This window comes from Podarcis muralis, chromosome Z (genome assembly GCF_964188315.1).
Source record: "Podarcis muralis chromosome Z, rPodMur119.hap1.1, whole genome shotgun sequence".
In the NCBI taxonomy this organism is placed as follows: Eukaryota; Metazoa; Chordata; class Lepidosauria; order Squamata; family Lacertidae; genus Podarcis; species Podarcis muralis.
Window position 1 is genome coordinate 38886734 of NC_135673.1, and position 17070 is coordinate 38903803.

Consider the following 17070-nt stretch of genomic DNA (forward strand, 5'->3'; position numbering starts at 1 on the left):
AGATTGTAGCCATGTTGATCTTACTTATATGGGTATTATTGGATCCTGTTGGGTGCTATGTTATAATTTTAGGCTTGCATTTATGGGAAGAGGGATGGGATATAGAGGCTGTTGTGATGAACTCCTACCTCAAAATTAACCACTACTAGATCACTGGTGGGGAGGAGGGAACTCTGAGCATCCGTGGCAGAGCATCTGCTTTGCATGCAGAAGGTCTCAGGTTCAACCTCTGGCATTTCTGGGAAACCCTAGACAGCCACCCCAGTCAGTGTAGACAATACTATGATAAATGGGCCAATGGTCTGATTTGGCGTAAGGCAGTTTCCTATTTCTATTCCTTTTAGTTCTTTTTTGAAGAAAATGTTTCAAAATGTGACTCACTATGGACCTTCCCCAATTACTATTTCTTTTGGTCATTTTATTCTGCTTAGCAGGAGCACTTGTGCAATTTAAGAAATGAAATAACTGTTCTATATTGCCAGATTAAGCAAACATAAATGTAAAATATTCAGTGAATGGAAATATGTAATTATTTTGGAAAAAATATGTATCAGCAAGCTTTCTTGATCGGATCCTACTGGGACTTTGAGTATCTAAGTCTAACACAGAGAGACATGAGGAGATGTTCTGGTGTATTTTATGTTAATTGGAATTTGCATGTCTAAAACCCAATGTTCCAAAGCATGCATATTCTGCTTTAGCAATTGAGTCTCTGGCAGATTTCCATTTTAGCCAGCATTGTCCCGGAAGAGGACTGCAAATATTTAGTCACTTCATTCTCCCTAGAAAATTTATAAAAATGCAGAAGGAATTTATAATAAGCCAAGTCATTGTAAGAAAACTTTTTCATCACCAGAAATCTAGAGATATGATTTTGCATTAGTTCACCGGGTGCTGAAGGGGAAAAAACACACCACATTCTTTGCATCAGCCACTAAAAGGTAAAGGTACCCCTTCCCATACGGGCCAGTCTTGACAGACTCTAGGGTTGTGCGCCCATCTCACTTAAGAGGCTGGGGGTCAGCGCTGTCTGGAGACACTTCTGGGTCACGTGGCCAGCGTGACAAGCTGCATCTGGCGAGCCAGCGCAGCACACGGAAACGCCGTTTACCTTCCCGCCAGTAAGCGGTCCCTATTTATCTACTTGCACCTGGCGGTGCTTTCGAACTGCTAGGTTGGCAGGCGCTGGGACCGAGCAACGGGAGCGCACCCCGCCACGGGGATTCGAACCGCCGACCTTTCGATCGGCAAGCCCTAGGTGCTGAGGCTTTTACCCACAGTGCCACCCGTGTCCCTGCATCAGCCACTAGTGTATGGTTAATACACAATTCAGGAAGTAATACTCATGCATCAAATCAACACATATGCAGGGGTTGGAACTGTGCTGGCTAGACCCATCCCTGAAGTCATGCGAAATGTGTGCGCTTTGACACAGGTGGCTGAAAAGGAATATCCTTCACTGTGTACAGCTGGACTCATGAAGGATTCTACACAATATGGAACCCTGTTCAACCAATGATTCCCCCTTTACTGATGTTTGCATCAACATATGGGTGATGTGCATGGCCCCATTTCATAAAGGTAAAGGTAAAGGGACCCCTGACCATTAGGTCCAGTCGTGACCGACTCTGGGGTTGCGGTGCTCATCTTGCTTTACTGGTCGAGGGAGCCGGCGTACAGGTCATGTGGCCAGCATGACTAAGCCGCTTCTGGCGAACCAGAGCAGCGCACGGAAACGCCGTTTACCTTCCCGCCGGAGCAGTACCTATTTATCTACTTGCACTTTGACGTGCTTTCGAACTGCTAGGTTGGCAGGAGCAGGGACCGAGCAACGGGAGCTCACCCCGTCACGGGGATTCGAACCGCTGGCCTTCTGATCAGCAAGTCCTAGGCTCTGTGGTTTAAGCCACAGCGCCACCTGCGTCCCTCTTCATAGTCACTCATTAATTCAGCATGTGAGCTTTACTTTCTTAAATGCTTCATGTTGTGAGACTTTCCCTCCCTCAGTGTTCTAGTTATCGTTTGGTGCAGACCCCAGCCCAGTAAATCAGGGAGAGACTTACTTAAATTTGATTAAACCACAAGAGTAGATACCCCTTATAGCTGCCCCTTCCCCACAGCAACCACCCACCCAAGAGCTATTAGTAACAGGGACAAAAGAGAGCACTCTGGAAACCAATTGGGCCAGTAAATTTCCAAGGGTGAATCAACTTAACTGGACTTCCACCCTGGTAGATGTATGGAAAACCTGTAATCAGAAAACCTACAGCGAGTAATGGCCTGACTATGATAAAAGAAGCAAATCTCCCTCCTTCACTTTCAGAACACTGGAATCTAGGCCAGAATAGAATACCAAACCCATTATTGTGTGACCTACAATAATGACTTGTCCAAATTATATTGGGGTTGTATTCTCTTGGTCTTTGAGAAGACTATAAAGCCCAGAGCTTTCCCCAGTAGGATACTCATGGGCTCTCAAGTATATTGGGCTGTATTCAATGCTAGTCTGACTCAGAGTAGACCAGTGGAAGCTAATAGGCATGACTAATTTAGGTTCCTTAGTTTTAATGGGTCTACTCTAAGTAGAAATTAGATGAAACCCATTATCTCTGCAACTTTGATTTGTGTGTGAGTTTAGCACAAAATGAACTGCATGCACAACAGATTTCAAATTAATGACACAGAACATAGAAACATTGAATTGGAGTGGACCCCGAGGATCATCTAGTCCAACCCCCTGCAATGCAGGAATATGCAGCAGATTGAATCTGCAACCTTGGCGTTATCAGCACCATGCTCTAACCAACTGAGCTATCAATCTATAATGATACCATCTGCAAGGAGTACCAATATTCTTCTGAACCCCAAATCCCTGGTCCCAAAAACAAACTTTAGGATTATAAAAGTCAGTGGTTTCCCCTCTCCCTCTAAATTGCACTTGTCCTCTCGATAGTATTTATGCAAAGTACACAGAGTGGTCAGATACATGAAAATAAGCACAGAATCAATTGCAGTTAAGAGCGCCTTCCTCAACAAATGAACTTTAGCTGTTATCATGAAATCAAAGTAAATAGCATACCTTGAGAGGAAAATTTGAGTGGATGCATGTTGTTAAAATAATAGCATGTTAACAACAAGGACAAAACAGATGCATTTTTATGCAACAGTTACATTATATTTACAGAACATTTACTCAGTCTTTAATGGGAACATCGTGAATGTTTAACTATACTCTTGACTACAAATTATGCATCTCTCTGTCTTAGACAAATTGTCATTAGGCACTCTAATCTGGAGCACTTTTAATCCCACTTACTTCTGTTGAAGTCAATTGGCATGATTCTTGATGACCACAAAGTATTCCTGTAGCTGGCTTTTTTTTTTGGAAAGGACAAAGATCTAGAGATGCAGGCTGGGATCTAAAGTGCTGTGTAAAGAGATTTTTAGGTGCAAGGGGAAAATGCTGGCTGTCTTTGCTTTTCTCATATCGGTAGCCATGGAGATTTACCATCCCACTGAGATTCCTGTTTGCTTGTTTATGTTCTTTAAGCATTTTAAAGTATCTACCAACTTTCTAAAAAGATTAGGAAAATTCCTGAATGGGTCTTAAGGCCATTTCACATAGTGAACAGAAGAAAGCCTTCGGTGTACAACCCGGGCTGGCATCAACAGTCAGACATCTGGCAACAGCCCACATCCAGGCAGGAGGCTGCTGGACAAGATTCCCCTAGAGCTGCTGCAACAAGGAGGTAGACTCATTGAGGGAAGGGACTCCAAGGAGCGAGTTTAGTCCAGGGGTCCTCTGAAATCTGGGGCTTTGAATAATCAATTGCAGAGAATAGTGTTCCTTGGGAAGGATGCATGCATTCATCACACTGATGTTCTACGTTTTAGGTGCCCAGTGAGAAAATCCTAGATGTGCACCTAAAAAAATGTACTGTGTGAAGCATCCCACAGAAATGTGGCGTTATTTTATCTGTTTTTAGAATGTTTTATACTATTTTAGATTTTTATTATTATTGATATGTTTGCTGTCCTATGCTCCTTTGGGAGGAAGGGTGGAATATAAAACGAATGAATGAGTGAATGAATGATAATCATTATCATCTAACAGAACTCAATTTCCTGGACAAATGCTAATTCTCATGAAGAATCCAATGCAGTGAGTAGCTCATTCCAGCTAAAAATCCAAAATTAAGTAAGGGCATACCCTCAGGAATTTCCACACCAAATACTCACCTATTATAGGTCTAACTAGGCATTAGGTGTTCTGGCTGTTTCACACAAAGGCAACTTGAAAGAGTCTAGGTCAGGAAGTCCAACAGTGAAGTCTCTCCCAGAATTCTTGTCTGTCTAACAGCTCTGCATGCTTTCATTCCATAAATGTACTCCAACAAAACTCATACCGGAGGGCTTAAACTCCTTTAACTAGTGATATTAAAAAACGGACTATAGGCTCAGTATCTTCTGAAGAAATGAAAACCTTGTTCAGCTTCTTCACATTTACAGAGCAGTGGCTGGGATCCACAGGAAGGGTATGCAGTTGTGGGTGGGTGGGTGGGAAGTATGTGTAGCCGAGGTTTGGCTCATTGTCCTCCACCCCTGAGCAGTTCCCACTGCTGAAGGAACATGCGTCTGTTCTGCTTCAAAAGTGGATTGTCTCTTTAGCAATAAGAATCATTGGTCTGGTTTGCACATAATGGTGAACCAATGTTTAAAAACTATGGCTTACCAGGAATGAGCAAGCATGCTGGTGCATGCATGCTACTCAAATCATGCCAACCTGCCTCCCTTTGCTATGCCATACTGAAACAAGCCATTATGTGCTAACCGATGCTCATTGTTTCTCTTCTTCAAACCACAAGAAGAATATAATATGGAGCATTCCTGTGGTATGTATAGAGAGAAACAAACCATTAGCATTGGTTTACATGTAATGCTAAGAAAGCATTCTGGTTTGTTTTCTGATATAGGACAGGGCCTTCTCAGTTGCAGCACCTAGACTGTGGAATTGCTTCCTTAGAGAGGCCTGGGCTGTCCCCTTTCTTATTGCTTTTGGACAGGCAGACAAGCCTCCCCCCCCCCCCTTATTTCTACAAGTTGGTTTACTATGTGTTTTAAATCCCACTACATATTCTGTTTCATTCACTTCTCCTTTAATGCTCTCTGGCATTTGTTATTTTAAAAAATGTATCTACAATTTTTATTGTCATATTGTACATTTATTTATATTTTATTATTATGAATGGCCTTGGGGACCCCTCTGAGCTGAAAGGCAGAGGCAGAAATGTTCTTCTGCACAAATAAAATATTAATTACTTGTATTGAATTGTGGGTAAATCTTCTGATGTTTCGTTGTGTGGTTTGGCCACAACACAGTGCTAATTACTGACAAAATGTTGGGCTTTCTTGAACTGGGCCCCGCCCCCCACTAATCTCCAGGCATGGGGAGCAGCCGAGAGTGGGTTGGGAACTTTAATAACATTAGCTACTCATAGACTGATATGTATATTACAGCAACTTTGATCTTTCATAGGCCTTCTTGAAGCATCCAAAATTGGGACGCTGATAAGGAGAGAAAATGTCCCATTCATTATGCAAAACAGAGATTGCTGAACATGTTAAGAGTCATCTAAAGAGCCTAACAGAAACCCTATGGGATTCTATTTACAGCTGAAAAACAGGTCTAGTGGAAATAAACATAAAGCCTGCAGCTTTCCATGTGATGCCTCATGCTTATTTTCCCGGTCCTTTAATGGGTGAACACATGGTCAACAGCAATTTAAATGCTATCACTACACACTATCTTAACAGCAAGCAGAGAGGCAGGGTCTCATTGCAGGTTTCAGGATTAAACTACAAAGCACACGGGCACATGAAGGAGGCTATAAGCTACTCATATACAGAAGGGTATTATGACAGAAATTTGTTTGGCCATCAACAAATCCTTATAGAGGCATTGCACATGGACAGCTGGACAGATCATAAGGTTTGGATCTTAACGTGACTATAACAAACATGCAGTCACGACTTTGTGTGAATTCTGGTCCAGTCCCATTTAATTTCATCAATACTCTTTGTCATCTAGATCCACAGTCTTGATCTTTCGGTCTTGCAAATATTCTATCGGTCTCCTAAAAAACCCATCCCTGAAGCTATCGTTAGTCCTTGAAGATGGGGAAATAGGTGCAAGAGGGCACCTGACTCCCATTCTGCAACTAATAGCAATGAAAGGGAGAGATCATTACAGGCTGACAGCAGTGCTTTTCTTCTGGAAAAATGGTGCTGGTACTCACCATGAAGTCGTTACAGTAAGAACCACACTTTGAACTAGTGCTTTTCTTTTCTTTTTTAAAAAAGAGGTGCTGGCACTGCATACCCTTGAATACCCCCAGGAAAAAAGCGCTGACTGACAGCACATGTGCTAGGGTAGCCACATAGGTATGGCCAAAAAAGGGGAGAAAATAGGATATAGCATTGAATTTGAAATATCATGTAACTTCCCATACTGGGGAAGACAGTGAACAGGTGACTTGTTTGCATGTTGAACCTGCTACCTAGGTGCTAACTGTTGATGTGTAACTTCAAGGTCCTAGATCTCCCTTCCAATGGCTCTTTACCTTTAAACCCAATCTGGGGTTCATCCCCATCTTGTTCCACTGGAGAAACCCATGGTTTAGTGTTGAATCAGAACAAATAGCAACCGGGGTTTCTGCATATTGCCTTTTGTTCCAATTTGGTGCTAAAGAGTGGGTTTTCCAGGGGGAAGCAGCAGGGCAAAGGCAAAACCACTGAGACCCGTGTCTAGAAAGCCCAGCACAAGTGGAAAGCCACTCGGGGCCATACTTTCTAGGCACGGGAAAAGGAGAAGCACTTCAAATAGTAGGACTCATGCAAAGTAGGACTCATGGCAACTCTGTTTCACCATCTGCATGCAGGTCTCTACCTCATGGGTAGGCAAACTCAATCACCTTCTCAATCCGGCCCATGGATGGTCCAGGAATCAGCGTGTTTTTACATGAGTAGAATGTGTGCTTTCATTTTAAATGCATCTCTGGGTTATTTGTGGGGCATAGGAATTCGTTTATTTTTACCCCCAAAATATAGCCCGGCCCCCCACAAGGTCTGAGAGACAGCGGACTGGCCGCCTGCTGAAAAAGTTTGCTGACCCCTGCTCTACATGAATCCCAGGCATCTTCAGCTGGAAGGTTCAGGCACCAGGTGATGGGATTCTGGAGAGCTACTGGTGGCTGGTACTCAATGGGACTGGGAGGGTGCAAGGTAGAGAGACCAGCAGTAGGTGGAGCCAGAGATAATGATAGGCAGAGTCATAACAAATGGCGGGCAGAACCAACTAATTCTCCTTTTGCTTCCATCCTCCTACTTGTTAAATCCTACAAGGGCAAGACTTATGGTGGAGAAATTGATGGGCAGTGCTATTTCTCTGGAATAGTTGCAAATAAGAAGGCAGACAGGTGGAGATTGCTGAAAGAAGACTGAAATTGGTGGGGCAGTGCCCCATTTGCCCTAATTGAGCATCCTCCTCCAGCTGCCACTGAGAGTGGAGAACTGTGGTCTACATAGCCTGGCCTGACAGAAAGTAGCTTTCAATAGAGCGGGGGGGCAATTTCATCAGAGAAACAACATAGATCTCCCTTCCATGGGTATAGCCAAGGGGGAGGCAGGGAGGGGCAGCTGCCCTCCCAATCAATAAAAATACATAGCTAACTGAGGTTCTGCCCCCCCAGCAAAAGGCCTGCCCACCCCCACCCCCAAAATCCTGGCTATGTCTATGCTCCCTTCTCAGATTTCATCAATACATTGCAACACGCTTATGTTAAAAAGCTTTTTTGTTTGCCCAGTTCAGTCTCAATGAATAAGGGCTCATTCAGACTTAGCGCTCATCCACACTTGCCTTTTCCCTGCTCATTCCAGGCTTTAAGGCTCTGTTTATGAGTCCCCCCCCTTTTATTTTTTTGCTCAGGAGCTTTCCCTGTGAAAACCTGCTTTTTTAAGCTCAATTGGAGCAAACAGCAACCCACAGAAAACCTGAATTGATGTTTGCGGGCAGTATATATATATGCTTGGATATGGAGCTTTTAAGCTTGGGCCAGTGCCTAGAAAGAGCTGGGCAAAAGCTAAGTGTGGGTAAGCCCTTCTGCTGTCCCACTGCTTCCCCCAGGGGAATCCTGCTCTTTGCTGCGGAATAGAAGCAAACATCTGTTGGGTTTTCCAGGTATTGACGTTTGCTCCATTCAGCAGTAAAGAGTGGGTTTTCCCAGGGAAAGTGGGGGCAGGGGGAGCAACTGAAAACTGTTCAGACCTGTGTCTAGAAAGCATTGGACAGGCAGAAAATCTTTCGGATCATGGGAGTAGCCAGTAATAGGATTTTTGTTAGGGGGAGCAGCCGAATTTGTTGAGCTTCTTTTTAGGAGATTGCCCCCTTAAGTTCAGAAATCATGGGGGGGGGGCTGCCTTCTGCTAGGAGGGAGCAGAACTTCAGTTAATTGAGTACAGTGGTAACTCAGGTTACAAAAGCTTTGGGTTACTAACACTTTGGGTTACAAACTCTGCTAACCTGGAAGTAGTACCTCAGTTTGAGAACTTTGCTCCAGGATGAGAACGGAAATCGCGTGGCGGTGGCAGGAAGCCCCATTAGTGAAATGGACACCTCTGGTTAAGAATGGTTTTGAGTTAAGAACGGACCTCTGAAATGAATTAAGTTCATAACCCGAGGTACCACTGTACTTTTCTTGGCACAGGACACACTAATGTGGACATTGCCTGAAGGTAGATCTCCAGTTTTGTAAAACTGTTACTAAAAGGCTTTTTAAAAGTGTCTTTAAAATTCAAAAGCATTGCCTCTTTCCGTAGGATTGCTGAGATATGCCATACCAAGAGCTAATACAAATAAGATTTATTATTATTTTAAATGAAAAAGAGGATCTGGAACATGGCAGCCTTTGTTGCAAAGACAATAGGGATTGGGGCTGTAGCCATAATGAGTGGTGAGGAGCAGGCCTCACAAAGAGGCCTCTTATTTGCATTATTTCAAAAGCTTTAACCCTTGTACTTCTAGAGATTGGAAATGATACATTTTTTTAATGTAAGCTGGCTATTTGAATTTTTTGTTTTGTTTTGCTGTTCCACACCAACTTACATTCAATCTGCATTTATCTAGTTTCCCTGACGTGTCCCAACGTAACGTTGTCAGTCAAGGCTCTGACCTATGTTTAAAAGACTGGGAGATCCGAGCAAATTTGTTTTTCAGAACAACATGTACACAAGGCAAGACATAACAGTTCTGGAGGATGTGTATGAAGGAATGAAAATCAGATAACAACGTAAGTCATGGATGAGAGGGAAAAAAGACAAGAAGATGAAGGCATGACGAAAACTTAAAAAGCTAGTGTGAATAATGGTGAGCAGCATAGAGGGTTTCTATTTTTATTTTTAAAATGCTGTTGCATGTGTGGCTTTGCAAAGGCATTGGCTCTTGTTTTGCAAAGCAGAAATCAAAGTGTTATATGCACCAAGCAGATGACCGTAAAATGAGAGATGCAGCAAAAACACGGTAACCCTCCAAGTATTGCTGAAAGATGTAAAAACCCGATGCATTTTACAGTCTCAACATGGTGTATATAAGTTCTGGCAGTGATGCACGGATGAGAGGCATTGAAAAGCAATGCCCGTCACAAACGTTTCTTTTCAAGGGCGAACGCCGGCAAGCAATTGTGGCTTGATGGAGGAAGCTTAGCATTGGATGGAATGTCAAAATAAAAATTTGGAAAGCATGTTTGAGAAAGAAGCATATATGCACCATGGCATCAGCCAACGACCATAAAATGCAAAAAGGTGATGGGAGTGTGATATGGGGTGGAAAAAAAACAAACCTTGGAGAAATATCGCATCCTTGCTGCATAAAGGCACCCAGGGAAAACCAAAGGCTGTTAAATATTCCAAACTCATTTGGAGGGTCAGGAGGGTTCTGAGGGTCTCGTGGTTCTTCCTGGTTGTCCTCCAAATGCCACTCGTAAGGGCTGAATCTGCTGACTAGGAACAGAACCACGCTGACTCCAATGTAAGCAAAGACTATACACATCCAAATTTCATAGGCCAAAGGATCCAGGAAGGAGAAGACCCCTGGTTTAGACTTTTGGGGCTTCTTGATCATGATGGAAATGCCCAGGCTCATAAATGGCTTGGAAAAGTCTATGACTTCTTCTCGGACCAAAGTTATAGTCAGCGGGGCAACTGCAATGTCTGCTCTCTGAAAAGACAACACACAGAAAAGAGAAGAGAGAATTACAGCCAGGTATCCCTGCCATCTTTGCATAAAAACAAAAGGCATTTATATAGATCAGCCTTTCTGCTAACTTGGCGACCTCCAATTCCTGTCACCCTCAGCCAAAACCTATGGAGGGCACCATGGAGGCAAAGGCTGGATGGCATTAAATGAGGATTAGATACACTCGTGGAGGATAAAGCCAGCAGTGGTTAATGGCTACAATTGCTATGCACCTTCAGCAGTATTGGAGGCAGTGTGTATCTGAATACCAGTTCTTGGAAATTGCAAGAGGGGAGGGTGCTGTTGCACTCATGTCATAAGAGCCCATCTATTCCCGCATGCTGTTCTTACTCTGGAAGCAGCACCTGAGCACAATAGTTCTCTCCCCACTTGCTTCCTAACTATGTAGGTAGAACATAGCCATTGTGGCCTGTGGCCAGCGAGAGCTTTATCTCCCATGAATTTGTCCAATCCTCTTTAAAAGCCACCCACGCCAACACCTCACACATATTGTATCTCAGTAGTTCTTAGGTAATTTATACCCCTCATGATTCCTTACATTGCTTCACATACAGTACTTCAGTGATCCCCAAAACAGAGCTATAATAATACTTAAGTGCCCATATGTTTTGAAAGTGTGGAAAGCTTATCCTGCCGCCACTCTTCTAGCATCTAGGAATCCCCCAGTCATTGCTCAAACATCTTCAAGCCAATCTTTGGAGCACAAAGGCTAGAAATAAAAAAAGAATCAGGAAGTTTGTGTTCTGTGGTTAATGCTATCTCCTGTTATCGTTCTGCACTTTTGCAGAATGTATGCAGCCTACTGCCTTTTTCCCTTTCTTAGTTTTGGTGGGGGAGAACACCATCCCGTTCAGTTGCTATTTAAGGTGTTTGACACCAAGTCAAGTTCTGGCATTCTGCTCCACCCCAGCCCCCCCTAAAGCACACACACATGCCAACCCAGTAATGTTTGGGAGAGGGCCCACAATGTAGTGAAGACCTATAGGCAAAATGGTCCAATGCTTTCAAGCGAAAGCAGAAACTGACCCCAAGAGGCAAAGTCTCAAAAATAGGGTAAAAATGAGGTTATGCATGACTCTGACACAGATTTGATATTGAAACAATTGTTCAAAAGATGTCAAAGGAGGTGAGAACTCACTAGGGAAGAGGATCTGTCCCCAAATTGAAATAGCTTATAAAAAAAGGATGAATGCTTTCTGCCAAGGTAATCAAGATAGCCAGGTCTTTGCACGAAGACATGAACCTACATTTTTAATGCTATGAACAGTGCCAGGGGTGGGGGTGGCAGGAGGATGCTGGGAAGTTTCATTTCAGAAACTGAGTCCAGGCTCAGTTTAGCCTGTGCTCTATACACTTAATAAATGTGCAAACACAGCCTTCCTCAACCTGGTGACCTCCTGATGATTTTGGACTACAACTCCTATTGTCCTTGAGGCCCTGCTGGCTGGGGATAATGGTCTGAAGGAAAGTGAGGCCACCCCATTGCTGACACTAAGCGGTGCCTTGGGTTCCATGACTGAAGAAAGGAAAGGTATAAAATAAATAAAAGGTAATAAAATTAATGGGGGGGGGGTGCTTTATGCAAAAGGTAGATTTTGAACAAAGTTACAGGGATTTAAAGGGAAACACATAGCTGTTCATCATGATGCCTAGATGGAGCTTCCATGTTTAAATGCAGTATACCACTGAATGGCTCTTGCTAGGGAGCAACAGCAGGGAGAGAAGGCTGTTGTCTGCAGGCTATGCTTGAAGGCTTCCCATTGGCCACTGTGGGAAACAAGGCAATGGACTCTTATGTTCTTAATTAGGGCTCATCTGGCAAATTATGGACTGTCTGGCCATTCCATTGTACCATCAGGGAAGGACATATTTGCGCCTTTAGGTTGTTTCAGACGTATGCAAGAGCAACTTCTGGGGAAAGAGACACAAATTTCCAGCTTTGCTCTGTGAGGGACGCACACTGCTGCAGTGCTCACGCCACTAAGGCAGCATCAGAAGAAGCCGCAATGTGGATAAGCATCAGCTAGACTGCCTGGCCAGCTTCGAGGGAGCCACTTGTCTGCTGTGACAGTTTAAGCACACAGTGGACAAACACAAGCCAAAATAATGAATTATGCAACCGCTCAGCATGGCTGTTGCAGGAACTGACTTCACAACAGACCAGGCTTCCTTCAGATCCCATTCCTTGCTGCTGCTGCTGTTGCTAGTAGCATAGTTATCCAAAATTAATACCGTGCATACAAAATAAGACAATCATTTTTCCAGACAAGACACACAGGGGCAATGGAGAAATGCAAAAACTCTTTGCCCTTGACTTTTCTGACAGGCTCCTAAGCTCCTGAGAGAAAGTAAAGCCATCTTTTGAATGAAAATGTATTTGCCATAATGAACTGTTTTATAGGGGAGCTCATCTTCAAATGGCCTTGTGGGCATTTTATTATTAAGCCCCCTGCCCCTATGAACTGCCATATGTTTCTGCCTCTCCATTGCTGGCGGTGGGGGGAAAATGAGTGTGAATTTCATTATTCTGTGAAGAATAATGGTATGAAAAAGGGAGTGTGGAAGGAACCAAACTGCACACTCCCTTCCCCTGGCTCTGGTGCAAGTCATAGTAGATTGAGTGACGGCTGTCTTAATTTTTTTTTAAAACTCTAATCCTTAAGGCCACGAGGGGCAAAGTTCAGCTTTCATTTAAATACAGAAAGCAAAGGTTCTAGTCCTTATGGGTGTGGAGATAAGCTTGGAAATGTACGGCAAAGTGTCTGCTTAAATCCAGGAGAGTAGCTGAATAATCAGAGATGAGCTCTAGGTTCCATCAACCCATCCCTTCGCCCTCTCAAGGACAAGGAGTAAGAGAATGCATTATGCAAAGCAAGCAAAAGGAAAAATGTGCCTATTTGCATAATTCATATCAAGGTTAAAGGAGTCACCTTTCCGGATTGCAGAATGTGGCAGGTTCCCTAGTATTTGCTTACCAATTTCCTGATTTATTTCCTGATGTATTTCCTTCCTTCCTTCCTTCCTTTCCTTCTTGTCAAGGAAAAATTTTGTCTAAGCAAATGCACCCAACTTGGGGCTACAGTGGTACCTCGGGTTAAGTACTTAATTCATTCCGGAGGTCCGTTCTTAACCTGAAACTGTACTTAACCTGAAGCACCACTTTAGCTAATGGGGCCTCCCGCTGCTGCCACACGAGGTACTATTTCTGGGTTAGCGGAGTCTGTAACCTGAAGCGTATGTAACCTGAAGCGTATGTAACCCGAGGTACCACTGTACTTAAGTGCTGCAGACCATGGGATGATCAAGCATATTAGGAGCAAATTACATATTTGGCAGCAGAAAAAACTGCAAATCGGGGGAAAGGGCATGATTTGCAGTAAAAAGAGTAACAGAAAGGAGGGAGCTTAATCCTCCCAACTATTATGTTTCCCTTGCAACCTCCCCCAGCATCTGTTTCCCCATGCAGTAAAAATGCATCTGGAACCTCACTTTGAGGCCAGAACAACAGCGCTGAATTATATGGGAAAAGGTACCAGGGCCAGGGGTCTTCCTTAATTAAATTCACAAGCCCTACCCTAGGCTCTCCCCATATTTTGGCCAATTCATGGCCCCTATAACTGTATAATAAATAAGAGCTAAAGGAGCTGTGCTTCAGGGCTAGCTCAAGACAATCTGGCACCTGATGCAAACCACAAAATGGTGCCTCCGTCCCTGCCAGGGAAGAAGGGGTGAGTGCAGATCTACATCAGGAGCAAGGAGGGAAGAAAGATCTACATCTGGACCTGCTGTCCCTGTAGATCTTGCAGCCTGAGGCAGTCGCCTTGCCTCGCCTCAAGGGTGGGCTGGCCCTGTATTTGAGTGCTGGGGAAAAGTAGCTGGAGCAACTGGCTGGCAAGGAAAAAGAGAAGCAGAAGTAATGCCAGATTCAGGCTCTGGAGGGCTCTTTGGCACAATGGGTTTCCTTGCCAAGCAGGCTTATAAGCAGTCGTCAAAACATAAAAGTTTTTAAATGTTTAAATTATCTTTTAAATTGCTTTTTGTTACCAGAGGAAGGTTTGCTGGGTGCCTGGGCTCCTTTGGAAAGAAGGGCAAGATATATGTTTAATAAAAAAATAAATAAATTCAAAACCAGTCACACAAACATAAACTACACGGTTTGGAACGTAATTTCCCTTTGGATTTCACATTTCTCCAAATTTTTCAATACAGCTCTCAGCTGCACACCAAAATGTGCAAAGAAGAGAAAGAAACATATTTGAGGAAACAGTACTTTAAGAAATGTCCATACTGAGATAACCAAATTTAATTTTTTTTTTTTTGGAGAAAAAAGGTTGTGATAAAATACATGTGTAAAGTACTTATTTAAACACATTTTTTATGATAAAAAAACAGATTGATGCAAAAGTAGAATGGATCTGACATATGAATGAAAACATGATCAATCCACCTTTGTTCATCAGCAATGTGAAAGTCCAGATCTGCTCAGGCAGAGAAGTCTGCCTTCCTGTTTTGTTAAAAAAACCACAGTATCATTGCCAGCCTTACACTCAGAGCTATTGTGCTCCCTGTGGAGAGAGGTTGAGAAGTGCAATCATGTTCACGTAACACACCCGAGGCTCTCTGCAACACATCAGAACAACAGCCTTCTGAGTTGTACTAATCCCAGAAGATCAAGGGAGATTTCTGAACTGAGACGAACTACCCTACAGAAGGCTGGCTTTTGCACGGAGATTTCATTGTTTGCAAACTCTTTTATCATTCACTGGATGCATCTGCTGTAGGGCGACATGTAAGCAGATCCCAAACTGAAATGATATTGCCAGTGTGGTCATGAGAAAAGTAGGTTAGATGTGGCTTGCAGGTGGGGAGAATCCAAGAGTTATGGATACCGAATTGCACGGAGCACCAGGGTTCAGCGTTGTCATGTTGCTGCTAAGGTCCGCACCCATGCAGGCTACCCCTCTGTCAGCCTTTAGAGCTCCCGGGCTCAGCCTCCTCTCCTCTTCATTGCTGCTACCTACTCACCTGCCTTTTCTGAGCAGGCAGTATGTTAGGAGATGCAGAAGCATCACATCTACCTGTCTTCTGCTCTCCCTTAGGACAGTTTGGCAGACTGGCAAGTGAAGGAAGGGTTGCAATGCCAAAGAGAAAATGGGCCTGTTGAGAATATCTTGGCCAAAACTTAGAGCTGGTGCTAACTGAGCAGTTCTGGGGAAATCACTTTGTGTTGGACCAGTGGCGTAGCGTGGGTTGTCAGCACCCGGGGCAAGACAAGTGATTTGCGCCCCCTAACCCGTGGATTTGCCCTAACCCCAGATGTTGCGCCCAGTGCGGCCGGCCCCCCCTGCACCCCCCACGCTACGCCACTGTGTTGGACAATATTCACATGTCTGTCAGGGCCCAATGAAGGGGGAGGACCCCTAGTTCAGGGAATGGGAGCCTCATGCCCACAGCTCTCCAGGCCTTTCTTCCACAGGCCACACCCTCCTTGGGTTTTTGTTTTGTTTTGCCTGCATAGAATTCTGATAATGCTTCTTGCTTCCCTAGATGGAGGATAGAGGTGTGTGTGTGTGTGTGTGTGTGTCTGATGTCATGGACTGAATGGACACAGGAATGGTAGGAGGCACCAGCTGGGGGACCCGCAAGGGAAGATAGCTCTGAGCCTGGAGAGTGGTGTTGGGGTCAGAGGGAGAAGACTGGGGAGAGGAGTTGTCGGAAGCTGAAGGCGTAACAGGGCTTAGTGAGCTGGGAGAGGCTGTGGCAGTCCAGAATCAGAGGGAGAAGCAGAAGCTGGAGAAGAAGTGGGTGAAGAGGCAGAGATTAGCCAGGGTGTCTCTCCCTCCTGCTGTGGTGAGCTCCCCTCTTGCCCTCTTCTCCCAGAACCAGAAGATGTATGAAGAGGGAGGAGAAGAGACAGGCACATTGGCAAAGTCTCAGATTGCTGGGGAAGACATGGGGAAGGAGGATATCTGGGCAGCTGTGGGAAGGTGGGGATCTTCAGCCACTGCAACTGCCTTATAGGGGTAAAACCTACAGAGAAGAGTTGCTGTGCTCCATTGTCAGATACAAACCTTGCTAAAGCATAAAAATCCCCTAATCCTTACAAATTTCTTTTCTGGCCACTGTGAGAACAGGATGCTGGACTAGATGGGACATTTGCCTCATCCAGCAGGCATTCTCTCATATATATATATATATAGTATATATATTTACCTGCAGCCCAGAGTGATAACCACTCCGAGAAACACTTTACCATGTAATTCTACTTAATGTATAATCTGCAAATAACACATCAGATGCTGCTGACCAAAGGGCATATTATCTGCCTCAGCACTAAAATGACTAAGGCTATTTCACACATATTTATGTCCTGCTGAAGAAAGTGGGGCTTACTTTGGAGTAAACAACATGTATAACATAACACCGTTAAGTCTACTTTCTCCTCCTGGCAGCTGAGATGATTGAACAATCGCCAACCCAGATGAGGGTTGCTGATGTGCTCACAGAAGCAGGGATGGCTCCAATTTGAGTGGAGAGGAATAGCTTTTCACACCGGGCAAGAACATTTTCATCATGAAGTCTCCAGGTGTTTTACAAAATGCTTGCTGGGTGAGACTGAGCTTGTATCATTCATCCACATTTTACCGCGGGTAAAATGTCAGGCTCCTTGAGGTTAACTACATGGTCAAACATCACTCAGCAAGTCAACCGCAGAGCCAGAACAGAACAGGGTGGTCTTGGCTTCCACTCCATTTCTTTAA

General features: G+C 44.2%; 1 protein-coding gene across 10 annotated transcripts in view; it reads right to left on the reverse strand.

Moving 5' to 3' along the window:
• The window catches only part of GRIA3 (glutamate ionotropic receptor AMPA type subunit 3), a 207609-nt gene that overhangs the window by 63710 nt on the left and 126829 nt on the right, over positions 1–17070 (reverse strand). For all 10 annotated transcript variants that reach the window (XR_003704514.2, XM_028714213.2, XM_028714212.2 and 7 more), the window contains one exon: positions 9894–10270. Coding sequence is in view for 9 of the 10 variants with exons in the window: in XM_028714213.2 (XP_028570046.1) it covers positions 9894–10270 (377 nt within the window). In the remaining variant the exon portion in view is untranslated. The remainder of the gene's footprint in view (positions 1–9893; positions 10271–17070) is intronic.